Source organism: Pantherophis guttatus, chromosome 3 (assembly GCF_059756535.1).
Source record: "Pantherophis guttatus breed Tessera chromosome 3, ASM5975653v1, whole genome shotgun sequence".
Classification (NCBI taxonomy): Eukaryota; Metazoa; Chordata; class Lepidosauria; order Squamata; family Colubridae; genus Pantherophis; species Pantherophis guttatus.
The window spans coordinates 163,708,714-163,736,158 of record NC_142065.1 but is presented as its reverse complement, the minus strand read 5'-3'; the positions used below and the strand labels follow the sequence as shown (position 1 = coordinate 163,736,158).

General features: G+C 34.8%; 1 protein-coding gene across 32 annotated transcripts in view; it reads left to right on the top strand.

The window, feature by feature from the left end:
• The window catches only part of PTPRM (protein tyrosine phosphatase receptor type M), a 467,288-nt gene that overhangs the window by 378,688 nt on the left and 61,155 nt on the right, over window positions 1–27,445 (top strand). For all 32 annotated transcript variants that reach the window (XM_087890425.1, XM_087890424.1, XM_087890423.1 and 29 more), the window contains 3 exons: window positions 16,981–17,068; window positions 20,381–20,457; window positions 23,629–23,665. In XM_087890425.1, the coding sequence (XP_087746551.1) occupies window positions 16,981–17,068; window positions 20,381–20,457; window positions 23,629–23,665 (202 nt within the window). The remainder of the gene's footprint in view (window positions 1–16,980; window positions 17,069–20,380; window positions 20,458–23,628; window positions 23,666–27,445) is intronic.

Sequence of the window (27,445 nt, the reverse complement as noted above, 5' to 3'; positions counted from 1 at the left end):
ATTAGCTAGTTAGCACCTGAATATTTTTAAATAAATGGAGTTTTATTTAAAATGACTCACCTAATTGTTAATCTGAATCCACTTTATAGTTGAACACCTAGAGTTATGCAATGTTGTCTTCCATTTAAAAGCATAGTCTTACATGTTAAATATTACAAAACTTCCCATGCTAGTATAAATGAAGGTTGAAAATGTGTTACACTTGAGAATGATGAAGGGAATAATATTTGAATAGACCAAGTCATACCCAAACCAAAATAAGTAAAGAAGCTAGCAAAAGAATAAAATATTGTCTGATATCCATAAGAGAGAGAGATTTACTAATTCCTATATTAAAGACATTGTAAATGTTTATAAATGCCCTGAAATAACTTTTAACTTATTCAAACAATTTTTCTGCTCCTTCCCCTCAATAAGATAATATTCATTAACACATGCATTCTGTCTCTGAATGTGTTTGTAGATTGTATTTGAGTTTTTGTTATACTTCTTTGCTTTTGAAAAGCCATCACTCACATATTCATGTCAAATCTGTGCCAAATCAGTGGTTTAAAAATATTATTGAAGTGACATTTGGATGGATAGAATGTTGGATTAAGCCAATATGCTTTTCTCCTTATGTTTAAAACTGTGAAAACAGCTCTGACTTGCTAGAGTCAGCAGTTGTCTCTGAGTAAGTGTCAGCTGAATATGATTCAGTTCTTGTCCTCATTATTCCCCAGGATAGATTCAGATAAAGTTGATACCAAGGATTAAAAAAGAAAAAAACAATTGTCTGCTTGGATTTATAAATACAACAGATCTGTCACTACTTCACAGTTCTTCCCAAGAACCCTTCACTGTAGGACAACGTCACAGTCAAGGAACCTGATGATTTTGTTTACGCTTGTTTCCCTCAGAAAGCCCATGAGAATTGGCCTGCAACACAATCTAAAGACACCGCTTTGAAAATGAATGAACCTGCTCTACTCTGATTGGTGTAGATAGCTCCCTTGAAAAGGACAGGAGTCGTTCCCTCTCTCTCAAGATAGCAGAATTTTAGCTATTAAGAGAAGAAACATAATGTATCTGGAAAATCAGGTAGCTGGGAAACATTCTAAGAGGAAGATGGTTATCATTCCTAGCTTAGTATTTAGCTGATACAATTAATAGATAGTCCTCAATTTACAATTATTTCTTCAGCAATGATCATAATATGGTCACTTGGCATCCAGTTCACACTTCTGACCAGTTGCAACGATCATCTGATCACTATTTGCAACTTTCCCTGCCAGCTTCCCAGAAAGTCAATAGGGAAGCTGGCAGGGAAGGTTGCAAGTTGCCGACACATCTCTCTTCCACCTGTGCACCCTTCTCTAGTCACTGTGTGCTCACCCTGCCATTCAAATTGCTGACATAGCTCTCTTCCACTTGTGCACCCTCCCCAAGCCCCACTGCACTTTTCCTGCCACTCATGTATTCCCATACACCCATACAATTCTCACTAGGCCTCCCTTGCAGCATTTCACAGCTCCTTGTGCCTTCCTCATAGATCTCCCTAGTTTCACCATGCTTTTCTTCCACCCTTGCGCATCTTCCTCAACCCTCACCACCCACATACGCCCTCCCCAACTCTTGTCATGTCTCTCATACCATCATGCATCTTTCACACCTTGCACACACTCTGTTTCTCCCTGCCCCTCCCTTGCATTGTCCTGTACCGTATCACACACTATCCTCAACCACCGTGCCTGCCTTGTATCCTTGAGCACCCTCCATAACCATTGACACTCTCAGCATGCTTTCCTTGTATTCCCACACACCCTCCACAACCCCTGATATGCCTCCTTCCACCCTTCTTCACCCTCTCACAACTTCCTCCACCCAGCAGCAGCCACCTGTCTGCTTACTTGTGACTTCCTTCCAGCTTCCCCACTGATTTGGTTGTGGGAAGCCAGAAAAAAAGTTGCCATGCCTAACAAACATGGGATTTAATTAATAACAACAACCGGGTCTGCAGGGATTGCTGTCACTAAGCAATGCTGTCTCAGTTAATGATTGCATTGTTTAGTGATGGAAATTCTGATCCTAATTGCTGTTGTACTGTCAAGAGCTATCTGCATAGTATCATTTAGTTCCCTGGAAAACCCTTTGTCCCCATCTGAAATATATGTATATATGATCATTTGTCTCTCTGTGTTAATGTAACTGTGAAGGATCGGACTAAAGAATAAAGCAAGCAACAGTGATAGAAAGATAAAATCAAGAAAGCATTTGCTGAAGAAATGGATACAAACTACTTTTAATAAGACTGAAGGAGGTACAGAATAGAATTCCAGAGGATGCCTTATTTTTTCTTTCTTGGAGAGTTCATGAAACTGGCTTGAAATTTATGACCAACACTATAGCCAGACAGGACTTATTTTTATCTTACAGTAGATAAAGACAGTTTATTAGAGATTTTTTTTTTTATTTGCCAAATTAATTTTGTTACAAAGCCTCTTTACTTTCTCCTCCTGTTGTTAAAAGACTTGTGAAAGAACATTTCAATTCTGAAACATATTCTTAATTAGCTGCTCCTTAGCTAAGGGGTGTTTTTTTTTTTAAATTTAAAAATTCTAGACTTTAAACAATATTGCTCTCCACAAGTGCTGTTATGTGCTACTTCAAAGCAGGTTAAACAACTTACCATTGAATTCAGTAAAATTTCTTTTAAAGAATATGAAATTATCAACAAAATGTTGATAATTCTATTAATAAAATACTGTTTGCTTATGATCACCAGGTACCAAAGTTTCTCACAGTTATTATCAAATTACAAAGTAAAAGTAAAAATAAAATTTATAATGGTTTAAACTTAAATTCTAAAATTTTTAAAATAAATTTGATGTGCATATGCATCAAGTGTATGTATGATATCCCACCAACTTTCTTTCAGAATTCAGAATTATTTTTTTAGCAATAATTAAAGTTTACAAATACTAATATTAAAAAAACTGATATAAATTCAGAAAAATATATAAAAAGAATAGTGAAAATGGTAGGAAAAAAAGAATGAGAAGAGATATAAAAATGATATACCCTTTCTCCAGACAAATATAAATAATTTGAATAATTTACACTTTCTCTAGTATTTCAGTTTTTTTCTCTTCTTTCTTCTTTCCATAACTCTTCTTTCCATAACTTCTCTCTGATCAATAATAAAATTACAAAAATTCATTTTGTATTTAAAGATCTACTGAAAGCTGCCAAAGATATTAACATGCATATTTAAATCTTAATCAAAAACTTCAATTTTTAAAATCCAAACTTATCGCTTTCTTTAAGAAATAAAGCAAAATAAATCTCTTCCCATTTATAAACAGATCTTTAAAGTGTCATTATTCAATCCTATTCACAAAAAAAAAAATCTCATAAACAGCTAACAGAAACCACAACGTATCTATATATATTTTAATCCTGATCAAACAGATTCATTTTGTAAAATTTTGGTTTTCTTTTTAAAAGCTTAATCTTTCATGCCATCAAGTAATGTTTGTCTCATCTTAGAAAGAGTTTCCTTGATTTTACGCATTCCTTTTGTAAATCTGAAATAAGAAGGAATTCCAAGTCACTCTTCTGATTTATTATTTGTATGTCCCCTTTAATTTTTAAGACATCAACTGGTTTCATTTGCAAATCTGTTTGGACATCTTTTTTATATCACTCTTGTACACTGGCATTACTAAAAACTATCTGCAGAGCCACAACATCTTTTTCTACAATCCAGCATTTTTTTTGTAACTCTGAGTTGAAATGGCCACCCCCACCACAGGGCAAACCCGACTTCTTACTAGCACCAATGGTGTTGCTTAGCTTGGGTAATAAAACATCTGCAGAAAAACAACCAAGCTCAGAGAGCATTAAAGACCAACACGCACCCACCCCCAGCATTTTTTTCTCCAAATTCACCTTTGAATCAGTCTTGGTACTTGTTTTATCTAACAATCTGTTGTTCTTCTATTTCTTCTATTATGGTATCAAGCATTCTCATAAGTAATTTTTGTGTATATTGTTCCCAAACATCCTTGATTTCTTTTACAGTCAAATAGTATTGCTCCATTTTATTAATGGCTTTACCAATTACTCCCTTTTAAGAGTAATAGTTTGTTCTCTCTGGTTTCCTCTAGTCAAACATCAAGTCTCCTCTTATCATCTGTTTATTTTCCAATCAACAAAATTTTCTCATGGGAGGATTTCTTACAGTTAATTTCAAAATCTTCATATATATTTTTTTATAAATTTTTAAACACCCCACAGGAAATATTCTTTCAAGTTTATCTAGCCTATTAACTTTCTAAAATCCACTTTCTAATCTAATTTTTGCTGTTTTCCACAACATGAAGCTTTTCTTTTTAATCCTTAAACTTACATTGGAACTCAAGTAGAACACATCCAGGTTTTCCAACAATATAGTAAAGCTTGCCCTTCAAAAGCTTCTTAACTTCAAAGAAATCAATAACAAGCAGGTTCCTAAGGCAGTTAAGAGAGAAAGTAGGCAAACCCATGTCTCTTTTAAAGGTGACAAGTTATGGCTTAGGCCAGTGGTGAAATCTAAAAATTTTCGCTACTGGTTCTGTGGGCGTGGCTTGGTGGTCATGTGACTGGTGGGCATGACCAACATGACATCTCTCACGTCGCTCACTGTTAGAGCCAAGAGCTGCAAATTCTGAAGCACATTCTGCCCTTCTGAAGCCCCCAATGCTTTGAGTTTCCCTCCGCCATCTGGCTTGACTGCCCAAGTGACCCTCAGAGCTGTCTCTTGCCCTGCTTTCCATCTTGGAGGGCCGCACATCCCCCCCACCAATCCTCTGTACAAACCGCCCACCCCATTTCTGCAAAGGCAGAGCCCTCCCCCACCCTGCAGGGCGATCCAAAGAGGGGAGGGGATGCTGCAGAAAAGACCGCCTTCCACCAAGGCCTCCTCCTGCATCCAACTGTGCCAAGCCGTGCATGCCCTTTCCTCAAATGGGCTGTGCATGGGGTGCTTGGAGAGAGAGAGAGAGCAAGAGAGCTCTCCAACCTCTGTGTGTGAGAGAGAGTGAGGGAGTGAGCTGAAGCCGAGGCACCCAAACTTCTGGCAGCAGCGGGGGCAACTTCTGAGCAGCCCTGAGTCAGCCAGCTCCACCTGATCTACTCCCTGAGTCTCGCCGTTCTCTTCACACATCCCCCCCCACTCAAGCAGCGACAGGCTCTGTGGAACAACAGGGCCTCTTGTCTGCTTGCAAGCAGTGATCTTCTGTGCTTCTCTCGGGACGCTGTTAGGGCACCATGCATCACTCCCTCACTCTCTCACACACACACACAAAAACAGAGGTTGGAGAGCTCTCTTGATCTCTCTCTCTCTCCAAGCGCCCCATGCACAACCCATTTGAGGAAAGGACACGCACGGCTGGGTGCGTTTGGCTGCAGGCAAAATGGAGTTGTTTTGTTGGTGCTTCGGGAGGGCAGGCGGATGTCTGCAGGTGGCAACTATAATGAATACGTCCACCTGCCCTCCCGAAGCACCGCCGCGACCATTCGCTTTCATTTTGCGGCGAGAGAAGGAAGAAAGTGCCGCAGTGGTGCTCCAGGAAGGCAGGCAGATGTCTGAAGCCAGGCGGGGAGGGAGGGTGGCGAGAACGGTTGCGGCCCTTCCAAGCGCAGCACACAGAGGCTGCGGGCAAGGCAGCCCCAGTGTGCCTGTTGAGTGGATGACCAGGCGGGGGCGGGGCCACCAGGGATTATTGCTACCGGTTTGGCGAACCGATGCCAATCATCACTACAGGTTCACCCAAACCGATGTGATTTCACCCCTGGCTTTGGCAGGATGATTATTCTCTAGGTTCCCAGAGTTCTCAACACATTGGAGTTCCCTGTTTTATGATCTCTTCAGGAGATTCTGTGGGGAGCAAATCTGTAGGCCATCCTTGTCATCTTCTTGATCCCGAGAGAAATTCTGAGGGGCAAACTCTATTTAAGCCACAGTTGTTTCTGCTTTTGTGAAGCCATGCTCATTCTGCTATTGCTCCCCCAGAAGTCCAGAATGAGAAAAAAAAATCCTAAAGAAGGAACAGTGTTTATAAAGATTTTTTTAAAATGCACAGGTCCCAGTAGACTTTCTGAGACCATCACCGGGAAATATAACTATTCAGGGGATCTTAGAGACATAGGCCTTGAGGAGTCACAGCCAATCTCACCCTCTAATGTACAGATAGTGCCCTAGAATTAAAAGCACTATGTGCCTTTGAAGCATTATTCCAAATATTTCTAAGCCTTCCATGAAGGAAGGAAATGCATGTGAAGCAGCAGCTGAAAACTAGCAAAGACAAGTAAACCATATCACCAGATGGCTATTTGGGAAAAAGAATTGCTGAGATGATGTATCTGAACATATTTCTAAGCTTAACAAGTCATTCCTGTCATAGGCACATGTATATATTTGAATTTAAATTAATGTGAATAATTATATACAATATAATTCACATTGATAGGCATATTTGTCATGTATTTTAAAATATTCTTGTTAGAATTCACTCTTTTTACCTCATATTTCTAGCTCTTTTTTTTCTCTTGATCACTCTATCCATAACTCTCCACTGGCACCACATCTATGTGATATTTATACACGTCCCTGGATCAATCCAGTTTTGAGAAAAAAGGAATTTCAAAATAGACTTGCATTCTGATTAATATATCAGAGGACTTGTGATAACATAGGAAGCAATTTATTTCAGACAAAGCCCAGTGTATTAGAGAGCTCCTTAATCTAGCAAAGGAAGACATAAGGAGGACAAACGGCTAAGCCTTGGACAAACTCAGCCAAGAAATTAAATATAAAATAGTAGTGGTGATTTACTATTACCATGGATTATCAAGGGAGCCGGCTTGGGATTCTTCATTATTTGCAATCCTCCAGCAGAGACTGATATTGGGGTTAATATCGTGCTTGAGCCAAATATGATTTAATGCATTGGATATGCTGTAAAATTTTAACAGAGGGGAATTCATTTGCACTGCCAAACAGAATATCAAATAATGGAAATCGGTACTGTATTCAGCAAGTGCAGGTTCATTGCTATATGAGGATCCTGCAACAAAATTGTAGGGTATTGCTTCCTATTCTAGTGCATTCTTTTCATATTCCTGGACAGAAAGACAGGATATAAATTGATGGTGATGATTTCCTAGATGTATCTTTATTTAATTTTCACATCAGAATGATGTTTTTAGAAAAAAAATGTTTTCTAAACTATCTTTAATCTGCATAGAAACATAGGGTTGGAAAGTACCTTAAAGGATTTTAACTCCACCTACCTGCTCAGGGCAGGACTCCTAATAACATTCCAGGTGAATGATCCAGGACTCCTGATACCATGCCAGGTAAACTTCCAGGACTGGAATCCTCATGAGTACAGGAGGCAGTTTGTTCCACTGCTTCATTGCTCTCAGAAGCAGGAAATTCTTCCTTATTTCAAGTTTGGACCTCCATCTGCAAAACTCACTCTTGTCCTACCCTTGGAACCTATAGAAAATAAATTCATACCCTTTTCCATATAACATCCCTTCACACATTTAAAAAGTGAGTTCATATTTCACATCAACCTTCTCTTCATTAGAGTAAACATACCCACTTCCTTTAATTGTTCTCCATGGGATTTAGTCTCCCAGTTCTTCAGCTATTCCCCAGACTTTTCTCCTTGCCCTTCCTGTTTTGTGTCAACCAGTACTGGACACAATATTCCAGGTGTGATGTGACCAGGAAAGCATAAATCTCACAGTACCGCATGACCATAAGATTTATTATTTATTATTATTTATTATTTATTATTGAAAGAGTGCGTTACTGAAGACAATCAAAATGAATTAAAAATAAAAATAATAACAAACAAAACATTACCAAATTGCCCAATTTTCCCCAGCCAAAGTTGCTCACAGGAAATATTTTTGGATCAACTAATAAATAAGCCTCTCAAATTCTTTAGAACTTCAACAAAAACACCATTAACTATATAAATGAATCTTCCTATGCTTTTTTAATGTAACATTTATCTGAAAACAAGAGAATTATTTCCTTGCTGGAGTGTGAAAAATGTATACAATAGTTACATCATCGCAGTGGGACATTCAAAATGCAGTAATCCATTTGATCGTGGAAGAAATAGGCTTCTCTGTATTCATTGAATTACCAGCTTCATAAAAAAAACAATAGCTGTTTCAACATCATGTTAAGGCTTTGTGTTTGTTTCTTTGGGGACAATGTAACGTTTTTTCCTGCTTGGTTTCTTTGTGGAGGCATTTCTAAAGGCCAAAGGCGATCCAGTTATTGGATTCCTAATTATCCTATACCTACATTGAATTATAACTATCTACTTTTCTTTTTCATGAAAATGGCTCTTTCTACCAAGTAAGCTATTTTGAGAAATTGATTTCCATTTGGATTGTGTACCTTTGTTGCCCATTGTGCATATCAAAGTTAAGCACCAGATGCCTATGGATAGCAATGTACCTCAGAGCACCTCTGGTGGTGCCCATAAAACTCGATCTGCTAATAAAAATTGCTTTTAATTAACAAAAATTAACTGATAACCAGGTATGTTCCAAAATAAAATACTAGCATTCAGCACGACTGCCATTTTGGAGCACACTTCTAGGCCTTGTACAAATGCTAGAAATATTAGAAAATAAATCTGATATAACCATGTGCTGGGTTTAGTAGTGTTACTATATAATGAGGAAAAAAGCAGAGATGGTAGAGCACATCCTGAGGTTTTGGTGGGACTAGGATCAAGCTCATCAATTTGCTTTTGGTAATTATATACTTTGTATCTGCCTGTGCCCACACTTGCAGTTCAAGTGCACTTGACTCACACTGTAAGGAATCTTACTAAACAAAGTCTAGGCCTCTGTAGTAGCATCACTGTGTGGTGTTACTTTCTAGTTCAGCAGTTCTCAGAATTTTGCTGCTATTTGATCTGCTTAGCGCTAGCTTAAATGCAGCTTGAAGTGCTGACAGAAACAAGAATTGGAATACGATCTGTATTACATTTTTTCTGAAGCATTCTTAAGCTGGTGTATTGAATAAGAAGCTATATATGGGGGTTTTGATAGTTATACAGAATCTAAAATCTGGATGAGCTAAAAATCTCTCCTTGGAGTTTAGGGTTTTTATTTGCATTTTGATAAATAAAATATTGAGAATAATTAGGACAATTTTTAAGTAATATCCAGCCTATGCTCATATCTACCTGTCTAATATCTAGCTGTAATTTTAGTTGTGGCTTATACAAGTGAATTGTCTTTGAAAATTGTATATATACTGCATGAAAGACCTCAATACCTGATACAGTATATAATCCTGACATACGTAGTCTTCTAGCTAATAATATATCTGTTTGTGTGAAATGGAACCTCTAGCTTTAAATATCTTGGTATTATTCTGTACTTGCAGTGTCCTGGGTGGTACAGTTGAGATGTGTAATTATATTCTGAGAAAATTGATGAGGAAAGACCAGGGTAATCTGGAAGAGGTTATTGAGTCTCCAGGCATGTATCTTTCTCAGAAAAAAATATATATGCTCGTCTATTGGGATGTTTCATTTCCTTATGTGTTATATTCGGAGTTAGTTTTGAAAATGCAAAGTAGTTGATATTCATGGAGAGCTTTCATTTTATGGTGTAATATTATAGACTTTCCTCTATTATGGGTGTTTCCAAGGTTCACTGACTTGCTGTAGAATATATGAGATGTAGTCAGGAACAACACTTTAATTACAGGCTATAAAGAATAGAAAATGGAATTTATTTGTGAAAAGGCAACATACATTGCAAAGCAAGCATTTGTTTAAGCTCTCCTGGTAGCCTTTTTATTTCAGAAGAGGAACAAACAAGCCTAAATTTTGGTACACAAGTTGGAAATAATATACCCTGTACATTAATTACACTATAAATGTACATATTGTACCTAAGGGATTTCTATAAGAGGAGAATTATAAAATCCTATCTGTTCATTCTATTCATTGTCTTAGACATAAATTTTGAAGACACATTATTTAAAGTTATAGCTAATTACCTTGCCAAGAAGTATATTGCTAAATTAGAATTTTAATCGTTCTTCGTAGTATATTTTTCAGATAAATGAAAAGTAAGTTCCATATAAAAATTATACTTCTAAAAAAAACCTATCTTGAATTTAAAAGGAAGGAAAGGTGTTAGAATTCTATTACGTTTCCTTTCTGTAGTAATTCTAATTAAATAGGGAAGACTATTTTTGCTATTCAAGTTTTTTAATTTAAGGACAAAACTTGTTCAGAAATCACAAGTAAAAAGTTCATATATCATACTGAACTTATGAAAGAAAATAAATAAATAATAAATAAATGTCCTTATTCAGTCTGTGCAGATGTGTTGGGATTACTTTTCCTTTCCCAGTTTCTCTTTGGTCATTTGGCTGGGACTACTTGGAACTGCAGTCTCAGAATAACAGAATTGGAAGCTACCTTGAAGGTCTTCTAGTCAACTACCTGTTCAAGCAGGAAACCTTATATCATTCTGGACAAATGGCTATCCAGTCTCTTCTTCAAAACCTCTAGTGATGGAGCGCTCACAACTTCTGAAGGCAAGCCATTCCACTGATTAATTGTTCTCACTGTCAGGAAATTTCTCCTTAGTTCTAGATTGGATTTCTTTCCATCCATTACTTCTTGTCCTGTTTTCAGGTACTCTGGAGAATAGGCTGACTCTCTTCTTTGTGACAGCTTCTTAGATATTGAAAGACTGCTATCTAGACTCACCCTAGTCTTTCTTTTCATCAGACTAGACATATTCAGTTCCTACAAATGTTCTTCACATGTTTTAGCCTCCAGTCCCCTAATTATTTTTGTTGCTCCTCTCTGCACTCTTTCTAGAGTCTCAACATATTTTTGAACCATGATTCAAAATGCAGTTTTTCAAGTGTGGTCTTACCAAGGCATTATAAAGTGGTACTAAACACCTCATATGATCTTGATTTTATCTCTCTGTTAATGCAGCCTAGAACTGCATTGGCTTTTTTTGCAACCGTAGTAGATTAATGGCTCATATTTAAGTGGTTGATTGGGTTGATTAGGTAGATTGAATGGTACTTGCAGGGTGGCAGTAGGAAAGAAGAGGCAGAGAGGATAGGGTGGAAGGCTATTTTGGTATGCCACTCAAATTCAAGCATCACAGTGGCTTACAGAAAGTAAGAAGAAAGGCATTAGGAAAATCAACAGGTGGGCTGGCACAGAGGATATGCAGAGGAGGAAGGGAGAAACAAAAAAGATACATCATTTTTTCCCTAATTGTTCTTTAAGACTTCTCCAGATTTATCTCAGCAAAAATCTAAATAGTCCAGCTTTTGCTTTGGCCAGATTACGACCTCTCAACATTTAAACTACAATGCATTATGTCTATACATAAAGCAAAACACATCTTTTATTTAGTGCTTACCTTTTTTGTTTTATTTAATAGCAGTTGAGGAATCATATATTTTATCTATCTCTTGTGTTCTTTAGCTGATACGTTTTCTTTTAAATGTACATACTAAATGTATCTGCAGAATTGGTACTCTTTCCACCATTTTAGAATATACCACGTATTTAAACAATAGTCAATGTGTTTTTAAAAAGTTTTTTAACTGCGTTGTGAATATGACCGTGCATTACCTGGTATTTATTCATGCTCTCGTGCTTAATTTAATAATAGAAACTTTCATTTTGCTCCTGGACAGGAGTGTAGGAAGGTGGAATTAAGATTAGAAGCAAAGAAAAAGTAAGAAAAGTTTGAAATTAAACTTTATGAACTCGGTTTTATAAATAATAAACAAGCTGCAGTGATATAACAATGGATAGTATTTCTTTACTGCATAATAAAAAACAAGCTTGATTTTTTATTATGCACTAAATAGCCCTATTGAGTATCACATCAGACTGGACTTGAATGGTTGCATACATAAACCAGATAGTAGAAATCTTCTAATGAGTCAGCACCTGTATATGAACATTATTTCTTTACTTTATGTCAGAGTCCATGATGGTGTTTGGACATATAAAGGATTCATAGGGAGATGAATTAAATTGGGACAAGATATTTTAGAAAGCTCTAGGCAGAGAATTAGAGAATGCTCTTTTGAGAAATTTCAGGGAAAAGACAGTGACATTAACCTTGATTTAATAAATCACAATTGCTGTATTCATTCACTTAATATACTACACCCAAATAAACAAACTATAACATGTCTTAATGCAGCTATCTGGCTCATACCCAACATGCTAGTACAAAAGTGGCTGGATATCCATAACCCTGAAATACAAACTATTTAAATCTATTTTAGCTCAGTTGAGCATGCTGTGTAAATTCAGCCTCTCTTTCATCAAAAAAGGTAGTCAGCACTGCCCCTCACTTATGCTGATTGTTAGAGCAAGCTGCATTTTTTCGCCAGAAAGGTATGATTCAGTGGTTAATAACCTTGAATAAAGTGAAAGCTGCATTGAGTAGTTTGTAAATAATATCCTTTGATGCCAGCCTTGCTGTGATTTACTCAGCAATTGTGACTAAAAGAACCTGTCTAGTTATTTTATTTATTTATTTATATTATTTAGGTGACAACGAGCTGATTTCATATATTATTGTGTGCTATTGATTAGGAGAACCAGTATGGTTAATACGTTGGATTAGGAGTGGAGATACCTAAGGGTGGGATGCTCCCTTGTACACAAAGGCCACAAGGGGAACTAAGCTTGTCACTGTTTCTAAATCTTGCACAGAGAATTTGAAAAATATAACTGAAGAAGGCAAGCACACCACTTCTGATCTGCTGCCTAAAGAACTGCATGAACCTATTCATGAAGTTACCAAGATTCAAGGGTGATTTGAAGGCGCACACACACACACACACACACACACACACACACGTGGTTAGATGGATGGAATTATGGCAATAGAACTGACATTCAAATTATCAAATAAACAGGGCGTGTACTCTAAGTAACAAGAGATTTACAGTTAAAATATACTTTGTACTGTGGCTTAGAGCAGGGGTGTCAAACCGTCAGCCCAGATGCATCATGCGCTGGTCACACCCGCTTTAATGAAGGGGGGAAAGTCACGATATGTCATGTGACGATGCCCCGGCTTAGAGTGCTAATTTTTAAATGAACAGCTCTCCTGTAGGATTCAATCACTATTTATATTTTTCTTGAAAGAGAAGGTATAAATTTATAGCACAATAGCACAGGTCATTCAGAATCTATCTGAACAGTACCCGCTACTGTGTGCATTTTGTTTCTTTTACATGCAGTGTCATACAGGCAGCAATTTTAGGCATATCAAATCATGAAATATACCTAATGCTGTGATAAGTAAATTTTAAAGCAGTTTACCACTTCTACCCCAGTAATGGGAAATATCACCTGTAAAAAAGGTGATACTTTTTTTTTTAATTTTGATTTATATGCCGCCCTTCTCCGGAGACTCAGGGCGGCTTACAAAGCATTAAGCAATATTATTATTTTTTCTTTAAAACAAATTTCACTATTAATTGTTGTTAATGAGTTGTTTACTTAATAAAGAAGCAAAGTGCTTCCACTTCCTTCAGAGAGCAGCTTTGCTTACTGGTCATAATTGCTAAATTTAAACCAACTTGATTTAATCTGTCTTCCTCTTGACATTCAATATTTTTATGCATCCTAGTGCTGTAAAAAAGGCCACCACATTTGATTTAATGATATTAGTAAGAGGGAGCATTTTTTATTTGAAAGCATCTCTATCCTTAGGTCAAAATGTTTATCCAATTAAAAATGTGATATGAACAAAAAAAATATATATAACAATTGCTCTTCCATATGTGGCCAAATCACTAATGAACTCTGAATTGGTATGGAGACCTTCAGGGTCAAGTAGATTTTGCAGAGGTGTTTTTCCTCCCATTTCTAGAATATTCAAAAGGATTTATACCTATAAGCATTTATAAGAGATGTTGAATGCAAAGTGTTTTAAACCTAGAACAGTTCTTTGGAATGAAAGCATAAGCATACAAAATGATAGAAAAAGTCAGTTTTAAGTCTAAAGCAATTGTTTCAAATTTGAATCAGGTTATTTCAAATTCAACATGGTTTATTTTGCACACCATACTATTTATATTTAGTTATTGTCAGATAGTGCCTAGAAATTGGTAAATGCATATTACATTAAGGACTTTTGACTCATACATTTCAACCTTTACAAATGATTAAAACTTTGTTTGTTTATTTGCTTCTGTTTTCTTTGTAAAGGAATATTTAATAGTGGAACTGCTGGATCATTTGTTAGACTAAAGAAAGGTTTTTCATTTGGGATTATTTTATATTTTTATATATCAATTTCTCACCTCAAAAGTCTTGCTAATATTGGAAGGAATAGGCCAAGCTTGAAACTCAGTTAAATTTAACACTTTTAAAATAAAGGCTTTTTATTTATTTATTTTTACATTAAGCAATGTTTTATATGAGCTCCGGATAATCTTAAAATGTATTCGGGGTCACATATAACAGGCCTGCCTCATTTGTGTATTCTTTATTTAAGACAATTTTAAGCAGCTTTTCAGGACATATGGTTATATTTGTATTATTGTATATTGAAAATGTGCCCAATCATAATAGTTCCTCGAGTAAATTATAAACTTATTAGAAGAATAAAACTAACCTTTCAATCTAAAACTAATAAATGTATAAGAAAACAGGAGATGAAATATAGATTTCCAGAGTCATAATTGCAAGATAATTTGTTGTTGTTGTTGTTAGTTGCGAAGCCATGACCAACCCATCACGACTCCATGGACAACGTTCCTCCAGGCCTTCCTGTCCTCTACCATCCTCTGAGTTCATTTAAACTCACGCTGTTCTGTCCCCAACCACACGCACACACACCAACAGACGTTCAAGAGTTAAAGACCAAACCAGCTGGCAAAATCCTTTTCCTTATTATAACGGAACTTGGCAACAACCTAGTGGCTGCCTGCCAAGAGTTTATTATTTACAAAGAGGAGAGATAACTTCTCCCCACTTCTGGTACATCAAAAGAAACAGCTCAATAATTACGGAGTCAATCAAGTCCAGAGATAATCCAGCCAAGTCTATAGCAAAAGTCCGGCAATGCAGAATGGCGTGGAAACTTTCAGCTTTGTTCGTCACAAGGTTTGACTGGCCACCACTCTCCCTTTTATATCCTGTGGGGTGTGGTCCAGTGACTCAGCCTAATCTCGGGCACGCCTTTTCTTCTGTTGCGCGCGCTTATCTCTGCGACGCTGGCGTGGATCCAGCCAAGACTCATTACCCTCATCACTGTCCATCTGCGGCTGCGTGGACGTGCTTGGCCCCGGCCTTATCTCTTGCCCTTCGGCGGACACCAAAGGCATTGCCAGAGAGGAGGGTCCTGGAGAGGGAGGCCTTGCGAACTCCTCTCCTTCACTCTCAGAGTCCTCTGCTGCCGATGACACAGGCTCAGGTAACAGAGCCACAACACACGCCTAGTGATTCAGTGACTGCATCCAGCACCTCATTCTCTGTCATCCCCTTATTCTTTTGCCCTCAATCTTTCCCAGCATGAGCACTTCTCCAGTGAGTCCTTCCTTCTCATTAGGTGTCCACAGTATTTGAGTTTCATCTTCAGGATCTGGTCTTCTAAAGAGCAGTCAGGGTTGATCTCCTCTAGGGCTGATCGGTTTGATCACCTTGCAGTCCAAGGGACTCGCAGGAGTCTTCTCCAGCACCATACTTCAAAGGCCTCAATTCTTTGACATTCAGCCTTCCTTATGGTCCAACATTCACAGCCATACATTGCAACTGGGAAAACCATAGCCTTGATAATAATATAGCAAGATAATACAGGCATTTAAATAAAATCAAAAACAAAATTATCATAACCTAAAAAAAACCTGGATGAAAATCAATATCTTAGATTTCTGAAAAACATACAGGTAGCAGAGAAGCAACTGTAGAAAGATTAGAGATAAAGATTTTGACCAGAAATCCTAGAAAAATCTTTTTCTCTGATATACTTCCTAACTTCATTTGGCAGAACCACCCAAAGGAGGCCCATGATTGATGACCAAAGTCCCTGAAAGGAAGTCATCCTTAAGAGCAGGAATAGAAATACTGCATCTAAGCCCCAGAATTCTGCAAAGTTAAAGATCTCCAGGGCCTGGAAAGGAGATGAAAATTATACCATGAAGAATAAATGCATCCTCACTCATACAGAGAGCATATCCATTCCCATATTGGCTGTGGGTAGCTTAGAACATACAATTAAACCACGTACAAAAATTATATTAATAACAGTAGGTTTAGCTTTTATAATTCTATTTATCTCAAAGGCACCAGATTGAGGATGCTTATTTTACAAGCTGTAATATAATTGTTCTCACTCACTCCATCTCTTTTGTTCATGAAGATTTTGTAAATATTCAACATTCCTAAACCAATCAATCTGCCTTTGCTTCTGCTGCCTCTATTTGAAGGTTTATGAAGATTGTATTTGTCAAGGAGAGAGATTTAACATATTAGGACCGTGCACACCTAAAAAGTCATTCAAGTATTTTTGTGTCTCTGCAAACACAGCACCTCTCAATTGTTTATGAAAGCAGCTGCTCTTGTTCTTAGGTTTCTGTGTGAGCTCTCTTAAGAGCCCTATTAACTTGAATGAACTGACTGCTTTTATCAGGCTCATACAGAAAAATGAAAAGAAAAGGACTGTTTTAATAAATTGGAGAGAGTTGCTGTCTTTTGGATGATTGGAAGCACTTCTTCCAAATCATTTTTATAGGAGCATATCTATAATTAATATTTTATGTTATGATAGTTTCTAAATTCTAATGGTCTATCACCTAATAATTTAAATTTTTGTGTGAGTTTCTCTATAATATTTCTGTTGCTGCACATTCTTTCCCTTAATGTGTCATTCCTTCCCCTGCCTTTTTTTTTTAAACAGAGTTTCTTTGAAGGACAGTCTGCACCATGGGACTCAGCTAAAAAAGATGAGAACCGCATGAAGAATAGATATGGGAATATCATTGCATGTAAGTGTTGACAGTATAATTGTACTACAGTACAAACTCCTTTTAGTAACTGACAGCAATGCCCATTGATATGTAGCACTATGTATATGGAGTAAAAATGGAGTTCTACTTATTATAATTAATGAATGAATGCTTAAGAATTCAAAAAACAGCAAAAATAAAGGAATTAACAAATCTTTGTGGCTAGAATACTGATATCAACTGTGGCACTCAGTGAGTAGCATTGTCTCTCTATCCTGCCTCTGAAAGGATGTGTGGATAAAATAGGAAGATAAAACAACATTTTCTATATGAAGTATATGATGGCTACTTCTGTTGCATCATATAATATCTTTATATTTGTACAGATATTGTGGGTTATCTGCCAATAACATGGAAATGATCTGTTTACTGTAGTACACATAGAAACATGCCCCTCACCAGTATATTGTAGGCATGTTATTGTAGGCATCCCTTATCCCTTTTTTCCATAAATACACTAAACAACTAAGGGAACTTCTTGTCTAAGTCCCTGAACAGTCTGAACATTTTTCTAAATCAGCACAATAATGCTTCTTTCATTCAACATTTTTTACTCTAGTGAGGAAATAAAATTGGTCTGCACAACTTCCAGTTGAACTGCACTTCCTAAATTTTGCTCGTTGTCATAGCCTGTATTCCAGCGGTCCCCAACCTTTCCAGCTTGGCGGCCTGTGGGGGACATGTGAGTGGCAGGTGCACATGCATGCACACAGCTCCATTTGGAACACAAGTGGAGGGTGTTTGCACTCGCACATAAAGCTTCACTTGTGCAAGTGGCAGGCACTTGTTCTCTCATGCGAAGCTCCACTCATGTGAGCGGAGGGTGCTTGAGCTGGATCTTTGAGCGTGAGCACAGGAGCCCTTCGCTCGCGCAAGTGAAGCTTCCAATAATCCAGACCTGTAAATACTCTCTCCAGCACTCTTTCACTTCAGTTTCATCTCAGATCATTTCATTATTTTTATTTCTAATTCCATTCACTATGCTTGAGAATCCATCAACATTGTTTTGCATTTTCTCTGCCTCTTTTAACCATTTCTTGGCTTCTTTGGACTCCTTTTATAGAACCACAATATCTGTTTTCTCTACACCCATTGTACAGTATCTTTCTCTCTTCATTTCTTGCAACAACCATTCTGTTATACTTTCAGTCTCTTTCAATTTGTCCAAAAAACAAAATATATCATACTGCACATTAATGTAACTCACATACTTCTGTGAGTTTGTAACATAACTTTTCATTGTATTTCAAGCTGCTTCCATATTTCCTAATAACAACTGTCTGTTCACTCTGTTGGGAAGCTAATATCTCTTCTAATACTTTTTAAAATTGGATTCATGCTTTTTCTTCTTGCAGTCATTCCACTTTTGCTGCTTGTTTGTTTGGGTTTTTTTTTCAACTTCTTTTCTTTTTTCCCAAGGTCTTTGGTAATACCAAAAATGGTTTATCCCACATTCAGAACCTGTCATCCCTTTTATATCCTTCACTAACTCACCAACACATTTTCATCTAAACAATCAAAAACTGCTTTTAGATTTATGTTCACTCCCATACCATGTGTAAAATACAACTGAAAGGGAATTTGATATGAGTTGATAGAATTATGAATTATATGTACAGGTTTAGTAAACAAAAATGAAATGTCATAATATTAAATCAATGAACTAACAGGAAATAAGCATGTTTTTCTTTGGCAATATATCATTAATTATGCTGCAGGATTGTAAGATTGCTTAATCAAATAAAAATCAAATAAAATCACTATATTAATATACTTTAAATTAATTACATAAATCAAGGACTTTTTATTTCTTATAAATTGAAGAAACTAACAGTTTGTAATTAGTAGGGTGACTATTTAAAGAAAAGGTTGTATCAATTTTAATATTACAATTACATTGATTTTTTTTAAAATTCTAATTTTGTAGTCATCTTGACTGATTAGAAAGATAGGATATAAATCAAATAAAACATTCAAATAATGTTGTCTGGTTTTAGAAAGATTTCTTAAGGATCACTTAGAACTTTCAACCATATCTAGATATTAAAATGAAATGAATACCTTGTCCTGATATTTGTTGGCAAATATCAGTTACGGTGTGGCTTCTCAAATATTTAAAATTCATATTTTACCATATTAATTGATCTAAGTATATTCAGACTCAACTGATAAACTGTTGAAAATAAAAATTTGAAGATACAAAGAAGTGTAATTATCAGAATATTAATCTCAAATGTTCATAGGGAAGCAGTACTTGATAAATTTTAATGCCTTTTGTAACAGGACTTTCTTTTCATATTAAGTTATCACCCGATCTCATCTCTAGCCAGTCTATGTATGTGTGTGTATGTGTGTATTTCTGTATATCAGGGAACTAGTATGTACATTATATATACATTTAGACACAAAGACAATATGAGATCTCAAATAAATTTAATCAGGTGTTATTAATTCCTGGGCTTGCCTTTTTTGGAATGTGAATATATAAAGTCTGTCTGTCAATCTATCTATTTATCATCTATCTAACTAACTAACTAACTAACTAACTAACTAACTAACTAACTAACTAACTAACTATGAAGCAACACACAAATGCTGCAAAATGGAAGTTGGAAAGCATACTTTGAAAGATAGAACAACTGGAAATTGCCTGAATTTTTTTGTCTGCATCTTTTATACTTTACATGAAGAGCATGACTAACACATCATTTCAGGAACACAACAGCCATGTCCCTAGCAATATCATTTATTATTCTCTGCTTCCTATTTTGTTACACATCCCATCTTTTTTTCTAATAAAACAATATTTGTGTGGTACACACAAGTGGAGTACTAATTCAAGAAACTCTCAAAACATCTTGGCGATGAAAGAAATGCTGGGATCCACAAAGATGGGGAAATAAAAAATAGTAAGAATTAGGATGTGATGGGCTTTTAACATTCTCTGAAGGACAGGTCAACCTAAAATTACAATTAATTTAGCAGTTCAATCTAAGATCTGTTATAAAGTAATATTTTAGTATGTCCATACATAAGGTTGGATACTTTTTTCTCCTTGCATATTCTGCATTTGACGGAAATATCAACTCAAAAAGGAAGGGAAATATAGCTTAATTTGTGTTCATATAAAAGCAAAACCAGCCTTTTGAAACTAATGATAGTATTAGGGATCAAAATATATCTTTACAAGTAAGTTGGTATTCCTTCCAATACAAATATAACTAATCAGTGTTACTTTATGACTACTGAGCAGAATACAAATTATTTAATTTATTTTTGTGGGTTTTTCAGATGATCATTCTCGAGTGAGACTGCAGCCTGTTGAAGGGGAATTAAACTCAGATTATATCAATGGAAATTATATTGATGTAAGTATAGTATTATAACAAACATAACAGTTTGTTCAAATATTGTTTGTTTAATGCCTTTTTAAAACTAGATAAAACATATAGAGCTACCAAAGTTTTGCTTATATGAAAATTAAATAGTTCATTTCCTAAAACTGTTGCATTATGGAATAAAAAATTCCCAATAATTATATCTGGCTATTTTTTCTCCTAAGTTTTATATGTTCCTGCCTCCACTCAAAACATTAATTATAGTTTTTCATCAAAGCTTGTAATATAGTAATTCCCATTTTAAAAAGAAGCTGTTTGCAAGATTAACGTGATTAAACTCCATAATTTTTAATGCAGTGGCTTGCAATCTTTCTTCATCTACTTTTAAGCAACCTTCAGAATGGGATCTGCATCTGTTAACTAGAACTTCTGATGCAAGCAAGACATCTCATTAAATATGTATATTGATTAATTATTTAAGATTGCTTCTTTGTTCATCCTGCATCATGTTAACTTAATGTTTTACATTAGAATAAATTCTTCAAGAGACAGTAGGTGGAGGACTCAATGAATCAAAAGTAGGAGTAAATATTAAGAAACAATGCCATTTTAAGTCTCAGCCTACAAAGTGATTCAAATATTTTTTTGCGTATAATGTATTTTTCAAAAATGTAATAATCTGAATTTATATGTTACCTTGACTTTTTATACCTTAGAGACTCCTTGTTACCATTTTTCTAAAATTGACACTTTCATGCTACCTTAACATATGCACGAGTATAATATATATAGGGTGTACCACAATCGCACCACAAAAACCTATGAACTTTAAGCATTAAGTACAGTAAGATTTTATCTGAAAAAATTAATTAATAAAACATAGTGAATGGCCTATGGGGCTTGATTTTTGGATATATTTCTGAATATTGATGTTTATACTAGAAGGGCTCATTTCACTTTTAATTAAACAATCTCAGCATTATCATTTATGTTGAATACATACTTTAAGAAATTGCTACAACTTCACTCATAGAAGATTAATTCATCAGTTGGCACCATTGCTTATCATTCACCATTGCATTTGTACCTGAGTATTGTTACTCATCTGCAAGACTTTTGAAAACAAGATTTCCCTTTTCAAGAAACCTTATAGAAATATCAGCTGTCCATAGTATTGTGGTTAAGTGGCAAAGAGACTTGGTTGCTTCCTAGTGATTGAACAGAAATTGGCTGAGACACCTCTGTTTGGTTATTGGTCATGAAGTACCTGCTGTACATTGATTGACTGTGCAAGCACTACAGGCTCACAGAAAAGGTTCATGGTTAGCTATGATAGTCAACAAACTCCATTTGATTTCAAGTGGGAAATTAGACAAGTCAGGTAATGGAAAAACTGGACATCTGGAAGTATCCTAATCATACTTAGAAGATATCCGCTGAAATCATGACTAATTAAAGTCCATTTATTTAAATGTCTATATTCTCAAATGTAATTGAGCCTGGATCCAGTTTTGAACTCATTTGTTTGAAACTAAATTGTAATTCAATTATTAATTCAATAGTTTATTTACCAAGATAAGATGTAGTGCTTCAGCTAAATCATAATACATTGCTTAATGTTTCTTAACTGTTTTCTTCTTGCTGTATAACACTAAAGCTAATAATAAGACAATTAATACAGTTTGGAGTCTCTCTAGTAAATTATTAATGGTAAGCCACTTTAAATCTTTGTATAAATATTTCTACATTTCTTCTGTTTGTCATAGGAATAAAAATCCCATAATTTGCTTAGCAAAATAATTAAAGGAACATTTAAAAAGTTTTTCAGATGCAATTGTATATATCTTTTGTCATTTCTCTCATGTTACATTATGAATACTATCATTAAATCCTTGCTGATTTGGTTGGATCCATACATATTATATTTCATTATTGTTGTTGTTGTTGTTGTTGTTGTTGTTATTATTATTATTATTATTATCATCATCATCATCATGTTATTATTATCTTTTATTCATTAAAAATGAAACTCAGTCAACTGGACATTTAAAAATGTATCACAAATACCATTGACTGGTGCTAATAGTTGATACAGGTTGCTGCCAGCATCCTAGATATCAATCAAGTATTATTATTATTATTATTATTATTATTATTATTATTATTGTATCCTGTATTTGTCATTTATATTTTAAAGCAGTTTTAAAACTAATGTGGATGTTATGATTACGTGGATGTATGTTCAAAGTTTGGGAAAGCTACGGTAGTAAAATAATAATTTTTAAAATACAAAATACAATGTCTTCTAGACCCAAATAAATGTCAATTATTTGGTGTTATCAAAAATATAAATTATTAAAATTGTCTGCTCACACAACATATATTAATAATATTTATGACTTTTAGGAAAAAATATAAATTGTTTTATCTTTTTTCCCAACTTGATTTGAACAATCAATCCAAGTGCATGCATTCAGTAAAATGATTTTTCCACTTGTGAATTATGACAATTTGAAAACATTTCTTAAGGATTGAATTGCAAAAGATTGTGAACATCTAGTATTAACTTTAGTCATATAATTAGTAGGATACTGCTGTGAATAACATTTCAGTCAGTAATTCTAATTTACAGATTCATTGTGTGCAAGGCAATAAAAATGACCTTTAGGTAGACCAGATTTTTAATGATATATTCATTTGCATATATATGCATTTATAATTATTTAAATACATAAATTATAAAACTATATGTAGATATATCTGAAGCATATCTTTTGTGCTTCAAAAACATTTAATGTATTCAAAAAATGGAATGCAAAGGGGAGTTTATATTTAGTGATGCAACAATTAATTGTCTTGTTAGTACAGTGCATATAGACAATTTATATTGTGATTGTGAAGATTGTACCAATACGATAGATCATTATATCATTTACATGTTTCTAAACTGCAATGGTAGCTGCTAAAATATTACTTTTCACAGTTCCACTGACAACTATTAATTTCAATATTATTTTTCACATTGAGGTCATGTTTCATTTATTTACTATTTCAGTTATTTATTTACTACTAAATTTAAAATAGTGCTTACTACTAAGATTTCTAGAGGTTTATAGTAAAATAATTTCTATATGATAATGTTTACATTTCTCATCTTGTACATATGATAAAGCTAGTCACAAAATATTTGAAATATTTCAGGGCTATCATCGACCAAATCACTATATTGCTACTCAAGGTAAGTTAACCATATATTTATGATTTATTTGATCAAGTTTGTTTTTCTTTTAAAATAATTAACATCCCTGTAAATATTTTACATTCATTTAAATTATAGTAAATCATAATATTTTGAATGTACAGTTCATCAAGTGTCCTAATTTTTAAATATTAGTCCCCCATCTGAAAATGTTTTATTTAAAAAAATACAATGGGGGGTTTAGGCAAACTAATATTACAGTTGATATTTTGAAGTAGAGTCTTTGGTGCTCTCTGAGCTTGGTTGTTTTTCTTGCATACGTTTCATTACCCAACTAGGTTACATCATCAGTGTTTGAAGAGAGTGGTGTTTGCACTGTTAAACCCCATTCCCTTTTAGCACTGATGAAGTTTTCTAATTGGATAATGAAATGATTAAAAGAAAACAACCAAGCTCAGAGAGCAGCAACAATTCCACAGATCAGCCCCATTTGAAGGTACTACATTCCTGGAGAATAAAGAATACAGCATAATAGATCAAACTTGCAGGTGAATAGCCAGGAGAGAGAGAGAGATCTTGAATTTACCAGAATAGTCTCTGTTCTTCTATTAAGTAATAAAAAAGAGAACTAGTTCTTTGTAAAGAGCACATAGCATTATTTCTACTTTCTGTTACACTGTGCTACTCAAAATGATAATTGTGCTTCAGGAATTAGTTGAGATACAGCTGTCTCAGAAGCATTCTGTATTCAAACATACAAACCATGAAATTGATTGATTGATTACCTGATTTCACCATTGTTAAATACAAGTGTTCAGTCTTGTAGCCCATTACATTCCTTAGCATTTTTCTCTTATTTACATGGAGGGTATTTTTAAAGATGACAAAAGTACTTAACAGCAGAATTTCAGGAATTTGCAAAATTAAATATCCACAAGAGGCTTGTTTACATATGTGAAAACACTTTATAAATTCATTTAAATTCAAGTCTTTGTTATTGAAAACAACTATTAACATCTGTAGAGATTCCTTTATTCCCTTGAAAAGATCTGATTTACAATTTTATTAAATTAATGCTGTCTTATTCTTTAATGTTTATGTACTAAAGACAACTGGTTCCAGAAAAATAGTGTTGCCATCTCCTCCCACAGAAAATGAATAAAAGATGGGTTATTTTTCCAAAACAATTGTATTTTTTTGTAAGCTAGTGTTGCCACTAACAGACAGCTGCATCATTCTGTCTACTAACCATTTATTTCATTTGCAGGTATTAATAGTCAGTTTTATCCCAACTAAAAAGAAAAAAAATCTGTGATTCTTAAACAAAATTGGGACAAGTTTAAACAAAGCTCTTTAGTTTAATACAGATCAATCACCCCACAAAGATAAAGGCTTACAATGAGGACATAAGCATATTTAGTGTTGATCAGTTTAGTAAAACATATGTATTAAAGTTGAGTGTCTTAATTAACCCTCAAAATTTAGTAATAGAGCATGACCTTCAGCCATCTTTTCTCTTACAAGTAAATTCGTATTTAGACATTAGAAAGAGTTGTACGTCATTCATAGAGACATTCATGAAACATTAATTTTGCAGAAATGTTAACATCCTTAGATAAAAATCAAAAATTTATCTAGAAAATTGTGGCCCTCTTGAAATCATACAGTTGAAATTCAATGGAAATGAGCAAAAAAACCTGTCCCTGTGTTTAGTTGTTTTGGCATGCAATGCCCTATAGTAAAATTCTATATTCATATTTCTAAGTTTTTAAGAGTCAAAACCAATGCTATTATTTTAATCATTGGGTGACTTCATTTAATTTATGTAATCAACCTAATATGATGCTTAATTTTGTTTTGTTCTATCTGTATATAATCTGGAGGCCTATCTATCGTTTAACAAGGAGTGCATTTTTACTTAGCTAAGGACCTTTACTTGGCCAATACAAAAGTTAAATTTGATTTTGTTTTATTTATATTTGAATTATTTTTATAATTACATGATCACTCGTCAGTCAGGTTTTTAATAATTCTTCATTTGTGTTATGTTAAAATTATATTTTGATCAGACTTTTTTTTTTTTTTTTGAGGTCTCTGAAAATAGTATCTCAGATGTTAGGGTGGTAGCACCTCTGGATCATCGGTTTCTGTACCTCTGCCCAAATGTCTTAGATTGCAGATCACTTACTCAAGTTGTAAAAGAAAGTCATTCTAAATACATGCACTCTCTTTTACTCATTGGATGTTTTTTATATAATGAAAAAAAACAGGACTATTATTAATCAACCTCATCATTAAGCATATAATAGCATTATAATTTGACTTCAATAATGACATAAAATAATTTATTTAAACAAAAGTATGATGAAATGTTTATCCATTATGATATAATTTTAACCATGAGATCTGCTAGCCCATACTTTAGCTCTGTTTTTCAACCATGCATTATTTTAATAAGTAATAAGACATAATCATTTTAAGGACTTCTTAAATTATAACCGTTTTTACCTTTGCCCAGCTCTTTATTCATCCTCATTAGAAGCTAACCATAAATATCCTAAGGTTGCATTAAGCTATAACTGCATATTTCATACAAATAATGTTCAAGCTTAATGATACTTAATAAACCACAAAAATAAAACAAGCAGTATCTCCTGTAGCAGGAGCATATCTCACTTTTAGCAGCATAATTTCAGTTTTAAATTCTCTTTAGTGTCCTTCATGCTTATTTCTTCCCATTTTAATTAGTGTCTGAATATGCCGTGAAATCATTGTAGGCCTAATCATTTAGGTCATAAGTCCCACCAATCACTTTATCAAAGAGCTGGGTGTTGTTTAATAGAAAAAAAACCACTTTTTCTTTTTTTTTCCTATATAATTTCACTGAAAATTACATTGGACAGATAATACAGATTATAATAGTAAAATAATATTTTATAAAAAAATTAAAAATATTACGAAGAAAAAAGCAAAAAAGGTAGAGAAAGAAAATAAAGTAACTTCCCCCTTCAACCAAGCAAGTACAGATAGTCCTCGACTTACAAGTTCATTTAGTGACCGTTCAATGTTACAACAGCACTGAAAAAAGTGACTTATGATCATTTTTCACACTTACAATCATTGCAACATACCCCATGGTTACATGATCAAAATTCAGATGCTTAGCAACTGACTCATACTTCTGACAGTTGCAGTGACCTGGATCAAGAGATCACTTTTTGCAACCTCCTGGCAAGCAAAGTAAGTGGGGAAGCCAGATTCACTTAACAACCATGTTAGTAACTTTAACAAGTACAATGATTCACTTAACAATTGTACTGTTCTGCCCCAGCTATGGACCCCAAAGAATGCAGCACACACAAACTCTATACAAAGCTTATTTACTCAAAATAACTTAATCTTTATTATTTCAAAGGCTGTTAATGCATTGTCTTAACAGCCAACCAGAATTCTACGATAAGGTAATCACGGTCTTACTAGAGTTGGCAGGAAGCCCAGACGCAATTTTGCAGACACGAAAGAGAGTGAACGAAAGTTGTTCTCTACAGCTTGTTGCAAGTGGTGTTCTTTCTTAAATAGGCTAAGGGAGTGGCCAATTAGCCCCAAGCCTTACTCTCGAGGAGACCTCCTTCTGAGGAACCGCTCCTGCCTTTTGGCAGCTCTGTGTGCCCGTGCATTGAGAAGAGGCTCCTCCTCTTCATCCTCTTCACTTAAAGGAGCTTCTGGAGGTTCTGAAGGCCCTGGCTGAATCCCTGCCTCTGGCACCACATCTTCTCCAGCCTTGTCACTGTCCAACTCGAGCGCCAGCTGCACAGGCTG